Genomic DNA, 25,942 nt, shown 5'->3' with positions numbered 1-25,942 from the left:
TGCCGATGAATGCTATGGGGAGGTGGTTAGACTTCCTGTTGTCAGAGATGGTCATTGCCTGGTGCTTGTGTAGCCAAATGTTATTTGTCACTTATCAGCCCAAACTTGAATGGTGCCTGGGTCTTGCTGCATGTGGGCACAGACTGCCTCATTATCTGATGAGTTGCAATTGGAAGTGAACTCTGAACAATCAGTGAACATCCCCACATCAAGCCTTCAAATGGGCAGGTAGTTACCCTGAGAAGCTCCCGCAGCAACGTCCTGGGACTGAGATGAAAAGTTTCCAACAACCTCAGTCATCATCTTTTGTGCGGGGTATAACTTCAGCTGGTGTTGAGATTCCCCCCATTGATTTCCATTGATTTCAATTTTAATAGGCCTGCTTGAATCCAATTGTGGTCAAATGCTGCCTAGATGTCTTAGGTAGACACTCTGACCTCTGGAATTCAGCTCTTTCGTCCTTATTTGGACCAGGCCTGGAACAAAGTCTGGAGCTGAATGCTCCCTGTGAGACCCAAGTTGGTGTTTAAATTGTCACTTGGAAGCACTGACGATGACACCTGAAATTTTACAGGAGGAAATTATTCCCTAAAATCGTGGGATTGTAACCAAAATCCCTGCAATGTCTGGCTTGGTGTAATTGTGATTCCTGTTTTGAAGTTTGGGGTTAAAATGTGGTGTAACAGAGTAGAGAAACTGCAAGAAAAAATGTAACAAAGGAAAGAGACTGTACCTGCCGAGAATGCCACAAAACTTTCACTCTTTTTGAAGTGCCCATTCTCATCAAGAAAATGGTTTGGGTTAAATTCTTCTGGAGTCTCCCACTGGCTGGTGCCTTTCAAAACAGAGGAAAGCAGAGGAACCACATATGTGCCCTAAAAACAAAATTATGAGATCAGAAAAGAAAACAAGAAAAATGCACGTCAGAATTACAAACTGGAGTGCATTACAACATAGTGTTATGGGCCAGGGCTTAGAAACTCCAAAGTGTATTATGAAGCTCACCTGACCTATACCCTTTCTGTTGAATTTGGCTAGGATGAACACAAAAGCCTTCACTTCAGGTATGATTCATCAGACTTCCTAGGCGCTTTTAGTAAAACATGGTTTATTATAAGAATGTAGTTAACATATATTATATATATTATATAACATAAATTCTATGATATATAAAACGCAGCAAGAATTTGTTATCAATTACAAACACGGAAAAAAACACAACAGCTATAGTAATCTCTGTATATAACTCTTAATGAATCCCCGTAGTAACAGTTCCAATTCAATACAAAATCCAATAAACCAAAACCCCTTTCAAGGGTGTGGCCCAGCACACTGTAATCTCACTGAATGGGACTGGTCCTTTCCTGGAGATTCTGATCCAGTTCCATCCAGCAGATTCAAAACTCCTTCCGGAAAGCAACTCTAGCTTTCAGGTTACCACGGCAGTTTGCCACACGCAATGTGGTTTCAGTTCACTGCAACAGCTTTAAAATAAAACAGAGAAAACAGGGAAACTTCCTGCAGTCCAAACGAACAAACCAAAAATGAAACCAAAAAAAATAAACCCCCTCTCACCTGACAGCCACAGCCCAGCTCCACCCACAAATGACATCACTGAAGCCGTGCTACAAGCCATGTGGTAAAACAAAACCTTTCTTAAAGGGACACTCACACGGCAATAGCAACATCATGATAAAAGAATCAAGTAACATCAATAAACAGTCAGAGTAGCTCCCAGGGAGCAAACACTGAAAACACTGTTGCTCTGTTTATCTGGTTATAAATATGGCGGACAATATGGTCACCTTCCTTAATCCTAATTATGTTTACTTTCAGAGTTGCCAGGTATCTCTTGATACCGCCACAAGGTTCAACCCGAATACCGATCATAGAGCCAATACACCAGTTAGTTAGTTCAAAGTCATTACTATTTATTTAAACACACAGTAAGATCTACTCATGCACAACAGTACTACAAACTAAACTATCTTTAACGCTAACGCCTATACTTAACTTCGGGTGCCCACGTAGTCAGAGGAACAATGGCCGTTGTTCGGATCTGAGGCTGTTGGGTTCGAAGAGATACAGGAGAACAGCTAAGGTCGTCCGTCTGGTAGCGAGAGTTGACCTTGAACTTACTTGGTTCTGGTGATGCTGGTGGATGGGTCTCTCCGCTTAGAGAGCCAAATCTAAGAGAGCAAATCTCTCGTGGGGGTTCCTTTAATTGGGCAGCTTCTCGATCACTGTTAACCAATAAAAGGGGTGGGTGCCCTGATGGCTGGGCGTGTCTTAGGTGGCCGTTGGCCTTGCTTTGTTTGTGTCTTTCTGGCGCCGGGATGTCTGTAACAGTGTCAACTACCTGAGTGTTAGTCCTTTGTTCCGCGGAGATGGGCCATCAATATGCTAATCGACCCAGAGTTTCGATTCCGTCTGGTAACTGCTTCTCAAATATACATTCAGGCTCTGTGCCTGCTTGTTGTCTAGCATTGTCCACACTTCCCTACATTCTTTGTGAGCATCCATTTTGTATTCTGGAAGTGGCCATTCCAGATGGCTACAACACCCAACAAATCAAACATCAAAAAACACAAGCTAACTTCTCCATTGCAGAACCTTTCTCAGAATGTAAAACTTTACTGATAAACAGCATTTAGAGAGGAACAGAATAGGGAACAGGACAAAACATACACAGCAACAACGCACTGGAAAAGAATTAGAAGTGGGCATTGTGGAGAATAAGAAATCAACTAATAGAAGAACAGCACTGAACCTAGAATAGTTAATAAAGAATAGTAGAATGGAAATCATAAAAATCTAGACAAATAGAGCAGGCAGCATGGTAGCACAGTGGAAAGCACTGTGGCTTCACAGCGCCAGGGTCCCAGGTTCGATTCCCCGCTGGGTCACTGTCTGTGCGGAGTCTGCACGTTCTCCCCGTGTGTGCGTGGGTTTCCTCCGGGTGCTCCGGTTTCCTCCCACAGTCCAAAGACGTGCAGGTTAGGTGGATTGGCCGTGATAAATTGCCCTTCGTGTCCAAAAAGGTTAGGAGGTGTTATTGGGTTACGGGGTTAGGGTGGAAGTGAGGGCTTAAGTGGGTCGGTGCAGACTCGATGGGCCGAATGGCCTCCTTCTGCACTGTATATTCTATGTTCTATTCTAGGTGAAATATGTTGTTGACAGAAATGGTGCAATGACCACAATAGTTCAGTTTTATGAGTGTACATGGTACTTTCACACCTATCACCAATGCACTCTCCTCTCCCATCATCAAGAACTCTCACACCTATTCTACATTGACAGTATAAACTAGAAGAGTAACTGAAAGCTGTGTTCTTTTTTTAAAAAATATATTTATTGAAGTTTTTTAACACAATTTTTCACCCTTACAAACAAACCCCCCTCCTCGTAACAAAATAGAAAGAAAACGCACAGAGCAAGATATAAACATGGTAAAACGATATGTTACAGAGCTTTGTACACTGGATTCCTCCCGTACATGTCAGTTTTCCAGATCTTTCATGTGTTCTCTTGCTCAAATACCCCCCAGGCAGACCCCCCTTCCACCCTCCCTCCCTCCCCCCGCCCCACTTCACAAGACATCCCCCCCTCCCCCCCCGGGTTGTGCTGCTGCTGACCGCCCTTCATCTAACGCTCCGCGAGATAGTCTAGGAACGGTTGCCACCGCCTGTAGAACCCCTGCGCAGACCCTCTCAAGGCAAACTTTATCCTCTCCAGCTTAATGAACCCAGCCATGTCATTTATCCAGGCCTCCACGCTGGGGGGCTTCGCCTCCTTCCACATTAGCAAGATCCTTCGCCGGGCTACTAGGGACGCAAAGGCCAGAATGCCGGCCTCTTTCGCCTCCTGCACTCCCGGCTCGTCCACTGCTCCAAATATTGCTAGCCCCCAGCTTGGCTTGACCCGGGCTTTCACCACCTTAGATATTGTTCCCGCCACTCCCCTCCAGAACCCCTCCAGTGACGGGCATGACCAAAACATATGGACATGGTTCACCGGACTTCCTGACCACCTTCCACATCTGTCCTCTACCCCAAAGAACCTACTCAGCCTCGCCCCCATCAAGTGTGCTCTGTGAACCACCTTAAATTGTATCAGGCTGAGCCTGGCACACGAGGAGGAGGAATTAACCCTACCTAGGGCATCAGCCCATAGCCCCTCCTCAATCTCCTCCCCCAGCTCCTCCTCCCATTCACCCTTCAGCTCCTCTACCAACGCCTCCCCCTCTTCTTTTATCTCCTGGTATATTGCCGACACCTTGCCCTCTCCCACCCATACGCCCGAGATCACCCTGTCCTGAATTTCCTGTGCCGGGAGCAATGGGAATTCCCTCACCTGCCGCCTCACAAACGCCCTCACCTGCATGTAGCACGGTAGCATTGTGGATAGCACAATTTCTTCACAGCTCCAGGGTCCCAGGTTCAATTCCGCCTTGGGTCACTGTCTGTGCGGAGTCTGCACATCCTCCCCGTGTGTGCGTGGGTTTCCTCCAGGTGCTCCGGTTTCCTCCCACAGTCCAAAGATGTGCAGGTTAGGTGGATTGGCCTTAGTGTTCAAAATTGCCCTTAGTGTTGGGTGGGGTTACTGGGTTATGGGGATAGGGTGGAGGTGTTGACCTTGGATAGGGTGCTCTTTCCAAGAGCCGGTGCAGACTCGATGGGCTGAATGGCCTCCTTCTGCACTGTAAATTCTATGATGTATCTGAAAGCATTTCCCGGGGGTATCCCAAACTTCTCCTCTAGTGCCCCTAGGCTCGCAAACGTCCCATCAATGAACAGGTCCCCTGATCTTCTAATCCCCGCCCGATGCCAACTCTGAAACCCCCCGTCCATCCTCCCCGGGACAAACCGGTGGTTACCCCTGATCGGGGACCACACCGAGGCTTCCATTGCACCCCTGTGCCGTCTCCACTGGCCCTAGATCTTTAGCGTTGCCACCACCACCGGACACGTGGTGTACCTTGTCGGCGAGAGCAGCAGCGGTGCCGTCACCAGCGCCCCCAGGCTCGTTCCTTTGCAGGACGCCATCTCCAACCTCTTCCATGCCGCCCCCTCTCCCTCCATCACCCACTTACGGATCATCGCCACATTTGCTGCCCAGTAGTAGCTCCCCAGATTCAGCAGCGCCAACCCTCCTCGGTCCCTACTGCGCTCCAAAAACCCTCTCCTTACCCTCGGGGTCTTATTCGCCCACACAAACCCCATAATGCTCCTGCCTACCCTCTTAAAAAAGGCCTTGGTGATCACGATGGGAAGGCACTGAAACACAAAGAGAAACCTCGAAAGGACCACCATTTTGACCGACTGCACTCTACCCGCTAGCGAGAGCGGTAACATGTCCCATTTTTTGAAGTCCTCCATCTGCTCCACCGGTCTAATCAGATTCAGTTTATGTAGGGCCCCCCAACCCCTGGCTATCTGGATCCCCAGGTACCGAAAGCTCCCCTCCGCCTTCCTCAGCGGTAGATCGCCTATCCCCCTTTCTTGGTCCCCTGCCTGTACTACAAAAAGCTCACTCTTCCCTACATTAAGCTTATAGCCCGAAAAATCCCCAAACTCCCTTAGAGTCTGCATGACCTCCACCATCCCCTCCACTGGATCCGCCACATACAGCAACAGGTCATCTGCATAAAGCGACACTTGATGCTCCTCTCCCCCTCGGACCACCCCCCTCCATTTCCTAGACTCCCTTAATGATATGGCCAAGGGTTCAATTGCTAATGCAAATAACATGGGGGACCCCGCCTCGTCCCACGGTACAGACGAAAATACTCCGACCTCCGCCGATTCGTAACCACACTCGCCACCGGGGCTCTGTAAAGGAGCTTAACCCAGCTAATAAACCCTCCCCCGAACCCAAACCTACGCAGCACTTCCCAGAGGTACTCCCACTCTACTCGGTCAAAGGCCTTCTCCGCGTCCATAGCTGCCACTATCTCCGCCTCTCAATCCTCCGATGGCATCATTATCACGTTTAGGAGCCTCCGCACATTGGTGTTTAGCTGCCTGCCCTTTACAAATCCCGTCTGGTCCTCGTGAATCACCCCCGGGACACAGTCCTCGATCCTCGTAGCCAGCACTTTTGCCAGCAACTTAGCATCCACATTGAGGAGTGAGGTCGGCCTGTACAATCCACATTGCAGTGGGTCCTTGTCCCGCTTTAGGATCAAAGAAATTGTCGCCTCCGACATTGTCGGGGGCAGGGTCCCTCCCTCCCTTGCCTCATTAAAGGTCCTCACTAGCAGCGGGGCCAACAGGTCTACGTACTTCCTGTAGAACTCCACCGGGAACCCGTCCGGTCCCGGGGCCTTGCCTGCCTGCATACTCCCAAACCCTTGCTCAGCTCCTCCAACCCAATTGGTGCCCCCAAACCAGCCACCTCTTGCTCCTCCACCCTCGGGAATCTCAGTTGGTCTAGGAATCGTCTCATCCCCTCTTCTCCCGCTGGGGGCTGGGAGCTGTACAGCTCCTCATAGAAGGCCTTGAATGCCTCATTTATTTTCGGCGCACTCCGCACCGTAGCTCCCCTTCCATCCTTGACTCCACCTATTTCCCTCGCTGCCATCCTCTTACGGAGCTGGTGTGCCAGCATCCGGCTCGCCTTCTCCCCATACTCGTAGGTCGCCCCCTGCGCCTTCCTCCACTGTGCCTCTGCCTTCCCTGTGGTCAACAGATCAAACTCCGTCTGGAGACGTCGCCTTTCCCTAAGTAATCCTTCCTCAGGGGCCTCTGCGTATCTCCTGTCCACTCTTAAAATCGCCCCCACTAACCTCTCCCTTTCCATGCCCTCTATCTTCTCCCTATGAGCCCTGATGGAGATTAGCTCTCCCCTGATCACCGCCTTCAGCGCCTCCCATACCACCCCCACCCGCACCTCCCCGTTGTCGTTGACCTCCAAGTACCTTTCGATACACCCCCTCACCCTCCCACACACCACCTCATCTGCCAGCAGTCCCACATCCAACCGCCACAGCGGGCGTTGGTCCCTCTCCTCTCCCAACTCCTGTTCCACCCAGTGCGGGGTGTGATCTGAAATGGCTATGGCCGAATACTCCGTTCCCTCCGCTTTCGGGATCAGCGCCCTGCCCAGAACAAAAAAATCTATCCGGGAGTAGGCTTTGTGCACGTGGGAGAAAAAAGAAAATTCCCTGGCCTGCGGCCTGGCAAACCTCCACGGGTCCACTCCCCCCATCTGATCCATAAACCCCCTAAGCACCTTGGCCGCCGCCGGCCTCTTTCCGGTCCGAGATCTGGAGCGATCCAGTGCTGGGTCCAACACCGTGTTGAAATCCCCCCCATTATCAAGCTTCCTACCTCCAGGTCCGGAATGCGCCCCAGCATGCGCTTCATGAATCCAGCATCATCCCAGTTCGGGGCGTATACGTTTACCAATCCCACCCCCGTCCCCTGCAACTTACCGCTCACCATCACATATCGCCCTCCGTTGTCCACTACGATATTCTTGGCCTCAAACGACACCCGCTTCCCCACCAATATTGCCACCCCTCGGTTCTTCGCATCCAGCCCCGAATGGAATACCTGTCCTACCCATCCCTTTCTTTACCTGACCTGATCCGCCACCTTCAAATGTGTCTCCTGGAGCATGACCACGTCTGCCTTCAGTCCCTTTAAGTGCGCGAACACTTGGGCCCTCTTTACTGGCCCAATCAGGCCCCTCACATTCCACGTTATATGCCGGATTGGGGGGGCTCCCACCCCCACGTTATCAGCTGGATTGGGCCCCCCCCACCCCCACCCACCCCGCCGACTAGCCATCTCCTTTTCTAGGCCAGTCCCGTGCCCGCGCCGCCCTCACCCTCCAGTCCCCCAGACGGGAGACCCCCGCCCCGACCACCACTTCTGTGTCCCATTCCCCTTCGGCCAGTGCAGCAGCAACCCTTTCCCCCCCCCAATCCTCCCCCCTCCCCTCCCCCCTCTAGACCCGTGTCGAGCTTTTTTGCTCCCCCATAACACTCCCGTAAGTCAGCTGACACCTGCTGACCCCGGCTTCCCCCGCCGTCCCATTGACCCCCCCCCGTGTGGGAATCTCCCAATCAGTGTGCGTTCCTCCATTCCCTCTCCCGCCTTTCTTCCCTAACGTGGGAAAAAACCCGCGCTTTCCTAAGCCTACCCCGCCCCCTCTGGCGCAGCTCCTGTCGCGGCCTTGTCTCTTTTCCCCCATCGCCATCCCCCTCTCTCCCCCAGCCCGTGTAACATTTCTTGCGCGTGATTAACACCCGATATACAACAACCATCAAACATCCCCCCCACCCTCACAAACCCTCAGTTTGAGTCCAACTTTTCGGTTTGAATAAAGGTCCACGCCTCTTCAGGCGTTTCAAAATAATGGTGCTGATCCTTGTATGTGACCCACAATCGCACTGGCTGCTGCATTCCGAATCTCACTCCTTTCCAATGCAGCACCGCCTTGGCCCGGTTGAAACCCGCTCTCCTCTTTGCAACCTCCGTGCTCCAGTCCGGGTATATTCAGATCTCTGCATTGTCCCACTTGCTGCTCCGCTCTTTCTTGGCCCATTTCAAGACCCTCTCACTGTCCGTGAAACTGTGAAACCTCACCACAATCGCCCTTGGCGGCTCGTTAGCCTTGGGCCTCCTCGCCAGCACCCGGTGTGCCCCATCCGGCTCCAAAGGCCTCGAAGGGGCCTCCGCGCCCATCATCGACTCGACCATCGTGCTCGCATATGCCGCGGCATCGGACCCCTCCACTCCTTCAGGGAGACCCAGGATCAGAAGATTCTTTCTCCTCGACCTGTTCTCCAGGTCTTCGAATCTTCCCGCCCATCTCTTGTGCAGTGCCTCATGTGCCTCCACCTTCACCGCCAGGCCCAAGATCTCGTCCTCGTTCTCATTGACTTTTTTCTGCACCTCCTGGATCTTTACCTCGTGGGCCTTCTGGGTCATCCCTAGTCCTTCAATCACCGACATCATAGGCGCCAGCATCTCCTTCCGCAGCTCCTCGAAGCAGCGCCTGATGAACTCTTGCAGCTCCAGCCCGCATTCAACTTTATCCCCGGCCGCCGCCATTTTGTTTTTCTTCCCTTGCTTCTTCCGCTGCTCCAATGCCGCTTTTTTGGCCGTTTCGCTTCTGGTCCGGTCCATAAACGGTGAAGGGGGACCTCACTCTTCCCACACGGAATATCTTCAAAAAATTCCCGTTGGGGCTCCTCTAGAGAGCCCGAAAGTCCGTAATAACGGGAGCTGCCGAATCATGCGGCTTAGCTCCGCATCGCCGCAACCGGAAGTCCGAAAGCTGTGTTCTGATGCACAGTCAGTGCTAAGACCAGAGAGCTGTAAAAAAGGCACTGGGCGGGATTCTCCCCTACCCGGCGGGGCGGGGGGGTCCCGTCGTGATGGAGTGGCGGGAACCACTCTGGCGTCAGGCCACCTCAAAGTTGCAGAAGTCTCCGCATGTTTAGGGGCCAGGCCCTCACCTTGAGGGGCGAGGCCTGCGCCGGAGTATTTTGCTCTCCACCGGCCGGTGGGAAAGGCCTTTGGTGCCACGCCAGCCGGGGCCAAAAGGTCTTCGCCGGGTGACGCGGGTCCACGCATGCGCGGGAGCGTCAGCGGCTGCTGACGTTACCCCCGCACATGCGCAGGGGAGGCGGTCTCTTCCGCCTCTGCCATAGTGAAGACCATGGCGAAGGCGGAAGAAAAAGAGTGCCCCCACGGCACAGGCCCGCCCGCAGATCGGTGGGCCCCAATCGCGGGCGAAGCCACCGTGGGGGCACCCCTCCGGGGCCAGATAGCCCCGCGCACCCCCCAGGACCCCGGAGCCCGCCCGCGCCACCTTGTCCCGCCGTTCAAAAGATGGTTTAATCCATGCTGGCGGGACAGGCATTCCAGCAGCGGGACTGGCTCATCGCGGTCCAGAGAATCGGCGGGGGTGGTCCCGCCGACCGGCACGGCGCGATTCCCGCCCCCCGCCGAATCTTTGGTGGCGGAGAGTTCGGGACACGGCGGGGGCGGGATTCACGCCAGCCCCCGGCGATTCTCCGACCCGGCGGGGGATCGGAGAATCCCGCCCACTGTTCCTCAGCTTATGTTGAGCTTTATTGGAACTGTAGAAATTCCAAGTGGAAATCAGAGTGACGGTGGGGTAAAGAATTGAAGTGACAGTTCTTTGTTACAAGAGGACAGAATGAAGGTGTCTGACACAGTGAGGACCAAATCTACACTCAATATTCCAATGCCGAGGAGACAATACAATATACAGGTTGGCAGAGGTACAGGTGAATTGCTGTGGTACCTGGAAGGGCTGATTGTGTTCCTCTTCAGTGGTATGGGAAGACTTGGATGGGGACATGTTGCATCTCCATTGCCAGGTAATAGGAGTGATGAAAGAGTGAAATAGGATATCACAGAGGAAAGTTCCCTTTGCAATGATGAAAGGGGAGGTGAAGATGGGGCATATTTGCATTGGAGGTGGCAAGAATGTGGCAGCTGGTGAGGTGGAATGCAGAAATGGTGAGTTTCTGTCACTATTTTGAGATTGGGTGAGGCTAGAAGCAGAGAAACAGGATGGACTTGGTTGAGGTTTTTCACCCATGGTTGAGGAGAATGGGGAACATTTTAAAAACTCATGTAAAAGGTGACAACGTGAGGGCAAATTGAATGGAGATGAAGAAATTTGCTGAACGGAATGAAATCCTTGCAAGGGATCGAGTGGAAAGAATAATAATCCAGGTACTTGTGGGAGTCTGGACTTGTTCTGTATGTCAGTGGAATGCCATTCCCAAAGATATAAGAGTCAATCCAGAAAAGGGTCAGAAATAGATCACAGTGATGTAATAGGTGAACATTTGAAGCAAAATTAACAAAGGTTTCCCACTATAAGCTGAGACAATAGAAGAATGTGATTGTGGATGGTTAGGCTTGGTTGAGATGCCAGTGAAACAGCCTGCCACCATCGTCCATAGAAGTCCCTGCATGAGGAATGCACACGTGTGTGAGGTCTCAGAGCTCCTCGAACCTATAGAAATTTGCACTGTCAGCGTGGAGATGGGAAAATTTGATTGGAATCCTGAAAACCACATTGAGTGAATCTGGTTAATGAATGGCAGCTGGTGGAACAGACATGCAAGCTTCACTCAGTTGTTAGTGCCCCTAGTTAGAAGATGATGATTCAATTCCTATTCCAGAGTGAATTTGGAGGACAGACACTCTTTGTACGATTAACAATGAAAAGTTAGAGCAAAGTCCAGTATCTCTACTTATTTGGATCAGGTTTTCAGTCATCATAGAACTTACAGAATTTACAGTGCAGAAGGAGGCCATTCGGCCCTTCGAGTCTGCACCGGCTCTTGGAAAGAGCACCCTACCCAAGGTCAACACCTCCACCCTATCCCCATAACCCAATAACCCCACCCAACACTAAGGGCAATTTTGAACACTAAGGGCAATTTATCACGGCCAATCCACCTAACCTGCACATCTCTGGACTGTGGGAGGAAACCGGAGCACCTGGAGGAAACCCACGCAGACACGGGGAGAACGTGCAGACTCCGCACAGACAGTGACCCAAGCCGGAATCGAACCTGGGACCCTGGAGCTGTGACGCAATTGTGCTATCCACAACGCTACCATGCTGCCCGTCATGACCACATGCACTATTCAAAACCTCTGCCATTCGGTCTTCCAGTGACGGTGATGTGTTGAGAGGATGCACATCAGGTGGAAATGGCTGTCACGAGGGGGACATGATTTTAAGGTGATTGGAGGAAGGTATAGGGGAGATGTCAGAGGTAGGTTCTTTACAGAGAGAGTGGTGGGTGTGTGGAATGCACTGTCAACGGAAGTGGTGGAGTCAGAGTCAAAAGGGACTTTTAAGCGACTTTTGGACAGGCACATGGACAGCAGTAAATTGAAGGGGTGTCGGTTAGGTTGATCTTAGATGAGGATAAATGGTTGGCACAACATTGTGGGCCAAAGGGCCTGTACTGTGCTGTACTGTTCTATGTTCACCTGGAATGTCAGGGAACTTAACGGCCCGGTGGAAAGATCCAGAGTCTTCGCCCACTTAAGAATTCTGAAAGCCGACATGATCTTCCTGCAGGAGGCACACCTAAGGGGAAGGACCGATTGCGGGTAAGAAAGGGCTTGGTGGGACAGACATATCACTCATGTTACGGGACAAGAGCTAGGGGAGTAGCCACACTGATTGGTAAGAGGACGAGGTTTACAGCGACAAAGAAGGATTACGGACCAAAGGGGACGGTACATCATGATCAGCAGTGCCTGGACAGGGCACTGGTAATCTGGGTAAATGTGTACGCGCCCAACTGGGACGACACAGACTTTAAAAAGACCATGGCGGAAATTCCCGACATTGACACACACCAACTGTGTACAGGACGCTCTGACCAACAAATCAAACCCCAGAACAGGGAAAAAGGCAGGCATGGCTAGGGAACTGGGAGTATTCATGGAGCAGGTGGGAGCAGTGGACCCATGGCGGTTTTTACACCCTGGTGAGAAGGAATTCTCGTTCTTTTCGCCTGTGCACAAAGCATATTGAAGGATATACTTCTTTGCAGTGGGAAAATCGGTGCTTCCAGGAATAGTAAGGGTGGAATATTCTGTGATAGTCATCACCGACCACGCTTACATAGAGTTTGATTTAGAATTTTAGAATTTTCAGTGCAGAAGGAGGCCATTTGGCAATCGAGTCTGCACCGGCCCTTGGAAAGAGGCCACACCTCCATCCTATTCCCTTAATCCAGTAACCCCACCTAACCATTTTGGACACTAGGGGGTAATTTAGCATGGCCAATCCACCCAATCTGCACATCTTTGGACTGTGGGAGGAAACAGGAGCACGCGGAGGAAACCCACGCAGACACGGGGAGAACATGCAGACTCCGCACAGACAGTGACCCGAGCGGGACCCTGGCGCTGTGAAGAAACAGTGCTACCGAGTTGCGGCTGGAGATGGGCCATGCCCAGTGCTCCATATGGCGGCTGGACACGGACCTCTTGGCTGACAAGGTCTTCTGCCATCACAGGCCATAGGCGAGTATGTTACTGATAACCACAATGGGGAAGTCTCACCTTCCACATTCTGAGAGGCACTGGTGGCTGTGATTAGGGGAGAAATTATAGTCTACAAGGCAAGTAGAGACAGGGAAGATAGGGAGGCCAGGCAACAACTGATCGACCCCATTCTTGAGATCGACAAATAATACTCCAAGGCATTGATCGTAGAGCTGCTGCCGCAGAGGAAAAAGCTACAAATGGACTTTAATCTGCTATCCACCAGGAAAGCAGTGCACCAACTCTGCCAGACATGGGGGAACATCTATGAGCACGGAGAAAAGGCTGGCCGTCTACTGGCTCACCAGCTGAGAAAGCAGGCAGCCACGAGGGAGATAGCCCAGGTGAAGAATAGCAGAAGGGGGATGATAGGCGGGGGGATGTGGAAACACCAATAGAACTGGGAGAGATCATGGAGAGTATCAGTTCCATGCAGGCGGGGTAGGCACCGGGACCTGGCTGGTTCCCAGTAGACTTCTATTAAAAATTTGCACTAGCCCTGGCCCCACACCTAAGGAATATATTCGCAGACTCGCTAGCGAGGGGTACTCTGCCTCCTATGCTAACACAGGCCACGATATCGCTGATACCTAAAAAAGATCCGACGGAATGCGGATCATACAGACCCATTTCGCTGCTCAACGTAGACAAGAAGATACTCGCGAAAGTCATGACCAAGAGATTGGAGAACCGCGCACCGGAGGTAATCGCAGAGGACCAAATGGGCTTTGTTAAGGGTAGACAGTTAACTGTGAACATCAGTCGACTGATGAATGTAATAGACCCCATCTGGGGAGAGAACACCAGAGGTTATCGTCTCCCTGGACGCAGAAAAGGCCTTGGACCGAGTCGAGTGGAAGTAGCTCTTTGAGGTACTGGAGCGGTTTGGGCCAGGTGCGGGGTTCACCTCATGGGTGAAACTCCAGTACAACACCCCCCAAGGCAAGTGTTCAAACCAACACCACCAGCTCTGAATACCTCCAGCTGCACAGCCGCACACGGCAGGGATGCCCACTGTCTCCGCTCTTGTTCGGCCTGGCAATTGAAATCCTGGCTATCACTCTGCAAGATGCGAAAAGCTGGAGGGGCATTCAAAGAAAAGGCAGAGAGCACAGAGTCTCACTCTAGGTCTGAATGTAGCCCAGTCCATCACGCAAACCAGCCTCCAATCCATTGACTCTATCTATAATTCCCGCTGCCTCAGAAAGGCATCCAGCAGAATGAAGGACCCCACGCACCCCGGACATACTCTCTTCCACCTCCTTCCGTCAGGAAAAGATACCAAAGTTTGAGGTCACGTACCAACCGACTCAAGAACAGCTTCTTCCCTACTGCCACCAGACTTTTGAATGGACCTACCTCATATTAAGTTGATCCTTTCTCTACACCTTGCTATAACTGTAACATTATATTCTGCAGTCTCGCCTTCCTTCCCTATGTACGGTACGCATTGTTTGTACAGCATGCAAGAAACAATACTTTTCACTGTATACTAATACATGTGACAATAATAAATCAAATCAAATCAAAACTCTATGCGAATGACCTGCTCCTCTACGCCTTGGACCCACAGAACTGCCTGAAAGCAATCATGCAGCTCCTGGAAGAGTTTTGAGCCTTCTTGGGCTACAAATTCACCTGGGCAAGAGCGAGGCATTCCCGGTGAACCCAAATGGGGGAGGGACAGAAGGAGGGACTACCATTCAAACTAGCCCAAAACAAATTCCACTGCCTGGGGATCCAGATAGCCCATGACTGGACATGGGTCCACAAGTGGAATCTGACCAGTCTGGCGGAGGAAGTTAAAAAGGACTACAGAGATGGGATGGACTCCCGCTTTCCCTGGTGGGGAGGGTGCAGACGATCAAGATGAACGTACTGCCAAGATTCCTCTTCCTGTTTAGATCCATATCGATCCTCATCCCCAAAGAGTTTTTCCATAACATAGACAAAATGATCATAGCATTTGTGTGTGGGGAGGGTGGGGGTAAGAACTTAAATTGACACTGCAAAGGAAGCAAAATATGGGTGGTCTGCCGAATCTACAAGACGACTGGTGGGCAGCTACTGCAGAGAGGATGATGGGATGGATACATGAACTTAACATGGAATGGGTAAGGTTGGAGGAGTCCTCCTGCAAGGGAACAACCCTCCTGGCCCTCTCCACAGCAGCACTACCACCCCCCCCCCCCCCCCCCCGCCCCGACGAAATAGACACCCTGCCCAGTGGTGGTAGCAACACTAAAGACATGGAACCAAATGAGGCAGCATTTCGATCATACAGAGATATCTCCCATGGCCCCTGTGGTAGTCACCACTGTTTGTATAAGATGTGTATTAGAAGTAATACGGTAAGGCTCCTGTACTACAGGTACAGGGGTAGATCCCTGCCTGCTGGCTCCGCCCAGTAGGCTGATTATAAATGGGTGTGCTCACCGAGCTGCTGCCATTTCGGTAGCAGCTGCAGGAGGCAACACATCTCTGCTTAATAAAGCCTCGATTACTGTCTACTCTCGTCTCGTCATAATTGATAGTGCATCAGCCCCCATCTGTGGAAATCTCAAATTCACACCAGCCATGCTCGACATCACTTTTATAAAAAGGAGACAGGACGGGCGTCGCTAGCAGTCAGGGACTTTTACATAAGGGACAGACTAGCAACGTTGAGCAAACTGGCGACCTACAACCAACTGCCGATCTGTGGCGTCACGTGCTAGATCTCTATCGCCACCTACTGGTGGAGATCGTTTAGATAACTATATACATTACTGTGCATATGCATATAACCACAGCCCCCTTCCTTTGGAAGCATTAACATTTACAAATAGAACTGCTTCACCAAACATGATATGCATAATAATTTTAAACATGTAACTGTGCACAGTTCACTACAAATTCAGTCTCTGAGGTTATGAAGTAATCGGGTTGATCTGAGCAATGGCTGAATAGGTGATCATGTTCCGCTTCATTTATTGTTGGTGTTCCTGGTTGTTCTGTATTTATTGTTGCGGATGTTTCCGTGGCACGATGGAAAATTTCTGAAGCAGAAATTATACCAAATGGCATCCGAAGGAAACAGTAGCGCCCAAAGGATGTGTAAAACGTACACAGCTTTGTGCTCGCTTTGTTCAGTTTGAGCTGCCAAAAGCCTTGTGATATGTCTAACATGTCACTCCAGCCATCTCGCATATTATTTCCTCCCTCTTTGGAATCGGGTAGTGTTTTCTCTTGATGTTAAGGTCTTTGGGGTCTATGCATATTCGTAGATCATTATTCCTCTCCTTGACGCATACCATAGAGTTAACCCAGTCTGTAGGTTCCTCTATGCGTTTGATGATGCCTAGAGCTGTCATTCTATCTAACTTGGCCTTCAAGTTATCCTTCAATGGAGCTGTCACACCACGTGTATGACTGGCTTCGCATCCTCCTTCAATTGGATGTGGTATGTAAAAGGCAGAGTGCCAAAGCCTTGAAATATCTTCGGAAAGCCCTTTTTGATGGATTTTATGGATGCATGTTGGCGGGGTACCATGCATTCTGCACTGTAAACCCACTTAACAGCCCAAGCGCTCCACATACTTCCACTCCTATGAGGGATTTGCGCTCCGCGAGAGCTCGGATGCAGGAAGGTGGGATTAGAAACGGCACCTGGGTGTCCTAGAGCTGGCATGGACAAGATAGGCCGAATGGCCTCCTTCTGTGCTTTAGCTTTTCTATGATTCTAAGTTCTGTCTTTTAGAGTTACTGCGAGCTCACATGCTCCTAGCACATTGCGATCTCATTACCATTATACTCCTCCTGTAGTACTGATTGATGAACTATTTTCAGTTTCGTTTTCAGCCCTTTTAAAGCTGACAAAGTGATAAGGTTGGCCCTCGCTCCCGTGTTGAGATTTCATTTGATTAGTGTGCCATTCACCATCAACAGAACCGTCCATCTACTGTGGTATTCGCATCCGCATCACCATGGCTGCAAATTGTGAGGAAAGATTTGTGGTTTTGCCTATTCGGACTACTTGTGTCCTCAGCTGAAATCAAATCAACAGCAACCAGGTCTCCGATGGATGACTCATTAACTAAGTTAACTGGTCTTGTTTGGTCCACTGTTGGACGTGAAAAACATTGCCCAGCAAAATGATTTGTTCTTCCACACTTGGAACACACCTCCCCGAACGCAGGACATTATCGCTGGCACAAAATGGCGGATCAGGTCGGCCGCTTAAAATAGATGCCCACTCTGAGACCATGTTCCACGTTTCTTCTTTGACTGCGTCAGTAAGCTTATGGCGCTGGCATCCTGTGCCACATTGACACTAAAATATTTCAGATTGAGCGCGCTAATCTGCTGTGCAGCTAGCTCGCTTGCATGACAAATATTGATAGCGTTTTCTTGCTGAAGCTCTTCCCTCAATAGCCTTTTGCATACCTTATCAGTCAAAATCCCGACACTATCTGATCGCAGATTATCAACGACTTTAAAATACTAAAATTGCACGACTGTACCTTCAACCATATGTCGGTTAGAAAACTAACAAAAGATTTGCCCACCTACTGAGTACACATGTGAAAGAAATAGGGCGCTATTCTCCACCCCCCCCCCACGCCGGGTGGGAGGGGCGCCGCGCGAATCGCGCCACGCTGCCCCGACCCCCACACGTGATTCTCCCACCCCCCAGAAACCAGCAGCGCGCAATTCGCATCGGGCCGCTCGGAGAACCGGCGAGCGGCGATTCTCGGGCCGGGTGGGCCGAGCGGCCGCTACGACACGAAAGGTTCCCGCGTTGCCGTCCACCCCTGGTTGCTGCCGGCGGGAACTCTGCGGGAACGCTGGGGGGGGGCGGCCTGTGGGGGGGATAGGGGGCTCCTTTACCGGGGTGGCCTCCGATGGGGTCTGGCCCGCAATCGGGGCCCACCGATCGGCGGGCTGGCCTCTCCCCTCCCGGGCCTACCTCCTTCTGCGCGCAGCCCCAGAACACCGGCTCCATGTTGGTGCGGGGCCGGCGTGCGTAAGACGTTCCCCGCACATGCGCAGGATGGCGCGGCCCAACTGCGCATGCGCAGGATTGGGCTGCCCGAACTGTGCATGCATGGGTTGGCATGGCGCCCATTTGGCACCACGTAAGGACGTTGGAGCGGTGTGAACCGCTCCAGCGCCGTGCTGGCCCCCTGTGGGGGCCTGAATAGGTCATGTCCGTGCCCTGTTCACGGCGTTCACGACGGCGCGAACACTTGGCCTCAATATCGGAGAATCGCCCCAATAATGCTTGAATGTTTCTTTTTTTTTCGGGAAGCAATGTCAATCAAAGTATTTCATTACTTCATCAAAGGTTTTGCTTTTTGCTTCGCTGTCGTACGCGAAGGTATTGTAAATTTCAGTGGCTTGAAGACCTGCTACCATGAGCAGCAACACAATATGCTTCTCATCAGGCTGTGCCTGCAGGCCAAGGACTGCAACGTAGAGTTCGAATTGCTGCTTCAAAACACGCCAATTCTCATCCACATTACAAGTGACTTGAAGCTGGTGAGATGCCTTCAGACCTCCCATCTCAAATTTCAGTCTTTTCGTGCATTGAGTTCCAGTTGCCAGTAGTTTATCAGGTAGGTGGAAGAATTTTCTTTTTTCTTTCTTCAGTCTGTTTTGTCCTGACTTCTCCATAGTTATCTTCAATTGTTCAACACTCTTGGTACCATGTTATGTTCTGTGCTGTGGCCGTTGTAAGGATGCACACAGAACTTCTAGTTCTTTACTCGTAAGATAGTTTATTGACAAAATGAACACGTGGAAAGATAACTAACGAATTACAATACAAATGTTAATGAATAAGTGAATTCTCCTGGAACTACTTCTAATGCAACTGTCCTCGAGTACAACTTACTACCAACTGCCCATCTGTGGAGTCACATGGTGGATCTCATCGCCACCTGCTGGTTGGAGTTCGTATAGATAACTATATACATTAATAGATAATTATATACATTACTGGGCATATGCATATCACCACAGGAGTGAAGGGGGAGAGCAGACAAGAACGCACACAATGAGGCGGAGCAAAGGTGGAAGGGGGAGGAGATGAGGAAGGAACCCAAGGGAGTCACATGGGGAAAAAAGGAAGGAAGAGTGGAGGCAGGAAGCCCCCCCCCCCCCCCCCCCAGCCGAACTCACAAGGACAACAACAGAAAACCGCAGAAAAGAGGAGCTGAGCCCAGTAATTGACACCCAGGGCAGAAGACTGGACTACCAATGAGGGCGGGAAGGGGGGGGGGGGGAGTGGGGGGGAGGATGGATGGGTGGGAATGTATGTTAAAAGGTATGTAAATAAGAAACTGCACAACATATAAATATCAGGTGCACTATTCATTAAATTGTTATTCTGTAAAAATTGAAAAGTGCCAATAAAAATGTATTTTTTTAAACTTCTGCCATTCAATTAAATCATGGCTAACTTATACATCAACTCCATGTATCCCCCTCCATTGAAAATTCAATTGATTCAGCATCCCCATCTTTTTAGGGGAATAAATTCCAGATTTCCATGACCCTGTGTGCTCCCTGATTTCACTTGCATATTAAGGCTATTGCTCCCTGGTACTGGATTTCCCCATCAGAGGACATAGTTTCCCTGTATCTGTGCTATTAAATACCTTCTCATAATGTAAAATTTCCTCCTGGTATTCCAGTCAATATTGCTCCCTTAACAAAATAACTATAAACCAAAGAACTAGTTATATGTCTCATTGTGTGTTTTGTGGGAGAATGGTGGCAAGGAATATCCGCTACAATTTCCGTATAACAATAGTCGTTGCGTTTCAAACGCAATTCCATAATACAACGTGCTGTTTTGACATCATGAGGAACTATATAAATAATGGTTTTGATTCCAACCTTAGGAATCAGATATCCGCTGAATTCTACATCTCTTGTCACCGTGTGTGGAAGACTCATGGGAGCAAGGTCGATGTATCGCTGAACTTCGTGTATAACGGCATCTGTATATGGCATATTTGCTCGATCTTCAACAGTGGGTCTTCGACAGGATCCAACCACTTCATCAATCTCTCGATGAATTTTTTCTGGTAGGACAAAGAAAGATAGTTTTAAATTGTTAAATATATTTCATTTACAAACATCATCCATGTCGTCTGTGACACTTCGCACATTGTGGCCGATACCATTACTTTACCTGACTGCCAGTGTATTTGATGGTCTTAGCCAATTACAAGATATTGGTTGAAGACTACTGGAGAGTTAGAGCTTATTTAATATATTCTCACTTAGAAACCCGGGGTGGAAATCAATGCCCACAATCCAAGATTAGGCACACAATGTTTGGCTCTTTAAAGCCTGAAGATTTTAGGATGAAGCAAAAAAATTAAAGGAGGTAAGGAATCGTATAGTTTTGGGATACTGGAAAAGTCGTCGGGCGGGACTCTCCCAGCCCTGGGCCAGGCCAGAGAATCCCCGCGACCGGGCTGTTGCTCTATTAATAATGTTGGTGAACCACAAGCCTTCCCTTATATCGATCAAATGACGACACAACCAGTTAGTTAGTTCAAAAGATGGTTTATTTACATACATAAGGGTTATGTCGACATGCAAATCTACAATATCTACTACGAGTTAAACTACACCTATCAGCTACAATAACCTATACTTAACTTCAGGGCGACCGGCACTGTGTAAATGGATAAGGCCTTTATCTGGATTTCACTTGGCTGGTTCGAAGAAAGTGGCTTTGTCTCTGCTGGGCTCATCCGTCAGGTAGTGATCGTTGGTCTTGAACATGGATGGCTGTTCCTGCTGCAATTGGGTCAGCACAGGCCGGATCCAAAAGAGACAGAACACATGGCTGTGCTCTCTTTTATCCCTCTGGGATTTCACGCTCTTTGGGGAGGTCCTTAACCTTGGACCCAATAGTTCACCAGGGCTCTGATCACTGTCTTCGATTTCGGCCAATAAAGGGGCGGCTGCCTTGGTGGCTGGGCGGGTCCTTAGCGGTCATTGACCTTGGCAGTTGGACTTCCTGGGTAAAGGGAGTGGCGCCGATCAGTCTGTGGCTGTACCGGTTGCTTGATTGGAGTTCTATTGTCCTGGGAAAATGGGCCATTGAAATGCAAACGAGCGGGGGTTTCAATCAGGCCTGGTTACCTGTGCTTCAGATACACATAGGCTCTGCATCTGTCTGAGTCCTGGGTTGGCCATAATTCCCATGGCCCTTTGCAGGTGGCCATCTTAGATGGCTGCAGGGCCACGCCGCCCGACGCCGGCATGTGATTCTCCGCAGAGCCGGCGTGGTTGGTGCTGTGCTGGTTGCGGGCCGCTCTACATGTCCAACCCACCGATTCTCGGGCCGGGATGTGCCGAGCGGCCGTCGTGGAATTGCTGAGTACCGCCGGCGCCGTCCACACCTGCTCTCAACCAGCGGGAACTCAGCGTGGAAGGGTCAGGTGGCGGTCTGTAGGGGGGGGAAGGGGGCTCCAATGCGGCCTGGCCCGCAATCGGGGCCCACCGATTGGCGGGCCGGCATCTCTGGCTATGGGACACATTTCCTACGCGCCGGCCCCTGTAGTCCTGCGCCATGTTGCGTCGGGGCCAGCCGTCAAAGGAGGCCACTGCGCATGCGCGCGTTGGCGCCGGCACCACCGCGCATGCGCGGATCCCGCGGCACCCAGTTCGTGCCGGGATCGGCAGCTGGAGTGGCGTGAACCGCTCCAGCACCATGCTGGCCTCCTGTAGGGGCCAGAATTAGTCCTGGGATCCATCCGTTCACGCCGTCGTAAAACGCGACGGCGTATACGACGGCGTGGACACTCTGCCGCGGGATGAGAGAATCCTGCCCGTCATTTTTGAAACCAAGTGGATGAGTCTTGATTTTGACACAATGAAGATCCAGGGATAAGCAAGATTGCAAAATGGGGGATATGCAAATTAAAGGAACAAGAAGAGAAAGTTCACAGTCACAGTCACAGTCACCATAGAGGTATTGATAAATTTAGAAGACGCAACTGATTGTGATAGTGAGCAGCGGTTGAATGCTGCAGGCGACGGAGGAATGACCTGCCAAGTGATCAGCTTTTTCTTGGAACCTGCCTAGGTGTGAGAATAGGGATTTAGGTGTCCTGGTACATGAATCACACAATGTTAGTATGCAGGTGCAGCAAGTGATTAAGAAGGTAAACAACATTTTGTTACTTATTGCAAGGGGAATGGAATATAATAATAATCTTTATTAGTGTCACTAGTAGACGTACATTAACACCGCAATGAAGTTACTGTGAAAATCCCCTAGTCGCCACATTCCGCACGTATCGGGTACACTAAGGGAGAATTCAGAATGTCCAATTCACCAAGCACGTCTTTTGGGAAGAAACCGGAGGAAACCCACATAGACACGGGAGACCGTGCAGACTCCGCATAGTTACCCAAGCCGGTAATCAAACCCGGGTTCCTGGTGCTGTGAAGCAACAGTGCTAACCACTGAACTACTGGGCCTCCTTATATAACGGCAGGGAGGTTTTACAACAGTTGTACAGTCCATTGGTGAAACCACACTTAATAAGAACATAAGAACTAGGAACAGGAGTAGGCCATCTGGCCCCTCGAGCCTGCTCCGCCATTCAATGAGATCATGTCTGATCTTTTGTGGACTCAGCTCCACTTTCCGGCCCGAACACCATAACCCTTAATCCCTTTATTCTTCAAAAAACTATCTATCTTTATCTTAATAACATTTAATGAAGGAGCCTCTACTGCTTCACTGGGCAAGGAATTCCATAGATTCACAACCCGTTGGGTGAAGAAGTTCCTCCTAAACTCAGTCCTAAATCTACTTCCTCTTATTTTGAGGCTATGCCCCCTAGTTCTGCTTTCACCCGCCAGTGGAAACAACCTGCCCGCATCTATCCTATTTATTCCCTTATAATTTTATATGTTTCTATAAGATCCCCCCTCATCCTTCTAAATTCCAACGAGTACAGTCCCAGTCTACTCAACCTCTCCTCATAATCCAACCCCTTCAGCTCTGGGATTAACCTAGTGAATCTCCTCTGCACACCCTCCAGTGCCAGTACGTCCTTTCTCAAGTAAGGAGACTAAAACTGAACACAATACTCCAGGTGTGGCCTCACTAACACCTTATACAATTGCAGCACAACCTCCCTAGTCTTAAACTCCATCCCTCTAGCAATGAAGGACAACATTCCATTTGCCTTCTTAATCACCTGTTGCACTTGTAAACCAACTTTTTGCGACTCATGCACTAGCCCACCCAGGTCTCTCTGCACAGCCATATGTTTTAATATTTTATCATTTAAATAATAATCCCTTTTGTTGTTATTCCTACCAAAATTGTATTCCATCTGCCAGACCCTAGCCCATTCACTTAGCCTGTCCAAATCCCTCTGCAGACTTCCAGTATCCTCTGCACCTTTTGCTTTACCACTCATCTTAGTGTCGTCTGCAAACTTGGACACATTGCCCTTGGTCCCCAACTCCAAATCATCGATGTGAATTGTGAACAATTGTGGGCCCAACACTGATCCCTGAGGGACACCACTAGCTACTGATTGCCAACCAGAGAAACACCCATTAATCCCCACTCTTTGCTTTCTATTAATTAACCAATCCTCAATCCATGGTACTACTTTCCCCTTAATGCCATGGCTCTTTATCTTATGCAGCAACCTTTTATGTGGCACCTTGTCAAAGGTTTTCTGGAAATCCAGAAAAACCGCATCCATTGGCTCCCTGTTATCTACCGCACTGGTAATGTCCTCAAAAAATTCCACGAAATTAGTTAGGCATGACCTGCCATTTATGAACCCATGCTGCATCTGCCCAATGGGACAATTTCCATCCAGATACCTCGCTATTTCTTCCTTGATGATAGATTCCAGCATCTTCCCTACTACCGAAGTTAAGCTCACTGGCCTATAATTACCCACTTTCTGCCTACCTCCTTTTCTAAACAGTGGTGTCACGTTTGCTAATTTCCAATCCGCCGGGACCACCCCAGAGTCTAGTGAATTTTGGTAAATTATCACTAGTGCATTTGCAATTTCCCTAGCCATCTCTTTTAACGCTCTGGGATGCATTCCATCAGGGCCAGGAGACTTGTCTACCTTTAGCCCCATTAGCTTGCCCATCACTACCTCCTTGGCGATAACAATCCTCTAAAGGTCCTCACCTGTCATAGCCTCATTTCTATCAGTCACTGGCATGTTATTTGTGTCTTCCACTGTGAAGACCGACCCAAAAAAACCTGTTCAGTTCCTCAGCCATTTCCTCATCTCCCATTATTAAATCTCCCTTCTCATCCTCGAAAGGACCAATATTTACCTTAGCCACTCTTTTTTGTTTTATATGTTTGTAGAAACTTTTACTATCTGTTTTTATATTCTGAGCAAGTTTACTCTCACAATCTACCTTACTCTTTTTTATAGCTCTTTTAGTAGCTTTCTGTTGCCCCCTAAAGATTTCCCAGTCCTCTAGTCTCCCACTAATTTTTGCCACTTTGTATGCTTTTTCCTTCAATTTGATACTCTCCCTTATTTCCTTAGATATCCACGGTCGATTTTCCCTCTTTCTACCGTCCTTCCTTTTTGTTGGTATAAACCTTTGCTGAGCACTGAAAAATCGCTTGGAAGATTCTCCACTGTTCCTCAACTGTTTCACCATAAAGTCTTTGCTCCCAGTCTACCTTAGCTAGTTTGTCTCTCATCCCATTGTAATCTCCTTTGTTTAAGCACAAAACACTAGTGTTTGATTTTACCTTCTCACCCTCCATCCGTATTTTAAATTCCACCATATTGTGATCGCTCCTTCCGAGAGGATCCCTAGCTATGAGATCATGAATCAATCCTGTCTCATTACACAGGACCAGATCTAGGACCACTTGTTCCCTCGTAGGTTCCATTATATACTGTTCTCGGAAACTATCGCAGATACATTCTATAAACTTCTCCTCAAGGCTGCCTTGACTGACCTGTTTAAAGCAATCGAAATGTGGATTAAAATCCCCCATGATAACTGCTGTAGCATTTCTACATGCATCCGTTATTTCTTTGTTTATTGCATGCCCCACCATAATGTTATTATTTGGTGGCCTATAGACTTCGCCTATCAGTGACTTTTTCGCCTTACTATTCCTGATTTCCACCCAAATGGATTCAACTTTATCCTCCATAGCACCGATGTCATCCCTTACTATTGCCCGGATGTCATCCTTAAATAACAGAGCTACACCACCTCCTTTACCATCCACTCTGTCCTTCCGAATAGTTTGATACCCTCGAATATTTAAATCCCAGTCGTGACCATCCTTTAACCATGTTTCAGTAATGGCCACTAAATCATAGTCATTCACGATGATTTGCGCTATCAACTCATTTACCTTATTCCAAATACGACGAGCAGTCAGGTAAAGTACACTTATGTTGGCTTTTTTACCTCTATTTTGAACACCTCGATCAGTAACCTCTCCTAAGTTATATTTCCTCTTAACTTTTCTCCTAAAAGTACTGTGTATGGTTTTGGTCTCATTTAAGAAAGGAATATGATTACATTGGAAGCACTGCGAGAAGGTTCACTCGACTGATTCTTGGGGTGGAGGGGTTATCTACTGAGAAAAGATTACCCTCCTCCAGCACGCCCCCCCCCCCCCCCCCCCCCTGCTGCGCGATGTTGTGAAGGATGCAGCAGGCCACCATAATGTGGGAGACTCACCTAACCATATACTGGAAGGTTGCTCCAGAGTGGGCCAGGTACCTGAACCTCATCCTCAGGAAGCATCGCTCGATCATGTCCCTGGTCGCTGCATGGGCATCATTGTAGTGGGCCTCTGGAAAGGCGTCATCAAGCATGTCTGCAACGGATAACCC

At 49.6% G+C, this 25,942-nt stretch overlaps 1 protein-coding gene and 1 long non-coding RNA gene across 5 annotated transcripts in view; one reads left to right on the top strand and one right to left on the bottom strand.

The window, feature by feature from the left end:
• Window positions 1-25,942, bottom strand: part of LOC140402292 (cytochrome P450 2C3-like) — a 66,973-nt gene that overhangs the window by 14,605 nt on the left and 26,426 nt on the right. For both annotated transcript variants that reach the window (XM_072489958.1, XM_072489959.1), the window contains exons 7-8: window positions 19,950-20,137; window positions 734-875 (exon numbers count right to left, since the gene is read on the bottom strand). In XM_072489958.1, coding sequence (XP_072346059.1) covers window positions 734-875; window positions 19,950-20,137 — 330 coding nt within the window. The remainder of the gene's footprint in view (window positions 1-733; window positions 876-19,949; window positions 20,138-25,942) is intronic.
• Window positions 1-25,942, top strand: part of LOC140402296 (uncharacterized) — a 269,290-nt gene that overhangs the window by 224,106 nt on the left and 19,242 nt on the right. For all 3 annotated transcript variants that reach the window (XR_011938111.1, XR_011938110.1, XR_011938115.1), the window contains one exon: window positions 19,955-20,140. This is a non-coding gene — a long non-coding RNA (uncharacterized lncRNA). The remainder of the gene's footprint in view (window positions 1-19,954; window positions 20,141-25,942) is intronic.

The sequence above is a fragment of the Scyliorhinus torazame genome, chromosome 25 (assembly GCF_047496885.1).
Source record: "Scyliorhinus torazame isolate Kashiwa2021f chromosome 25, sScyTor2.1, whole genome shotgun sequence".
NCBI classification, from domain to species: Eukaryota; Metazoa; Chordata; class Chondrichthyes; order Carcharhiniformes; family Scyliorhinidae; genus Scyliorhinus; species Scyliorhinus torazame.
The sequence above is the reverse complement of the archived record's forward strand: the minus strand, read 5'-3'. Positions and strand labels throughout refer to the sequence as shown.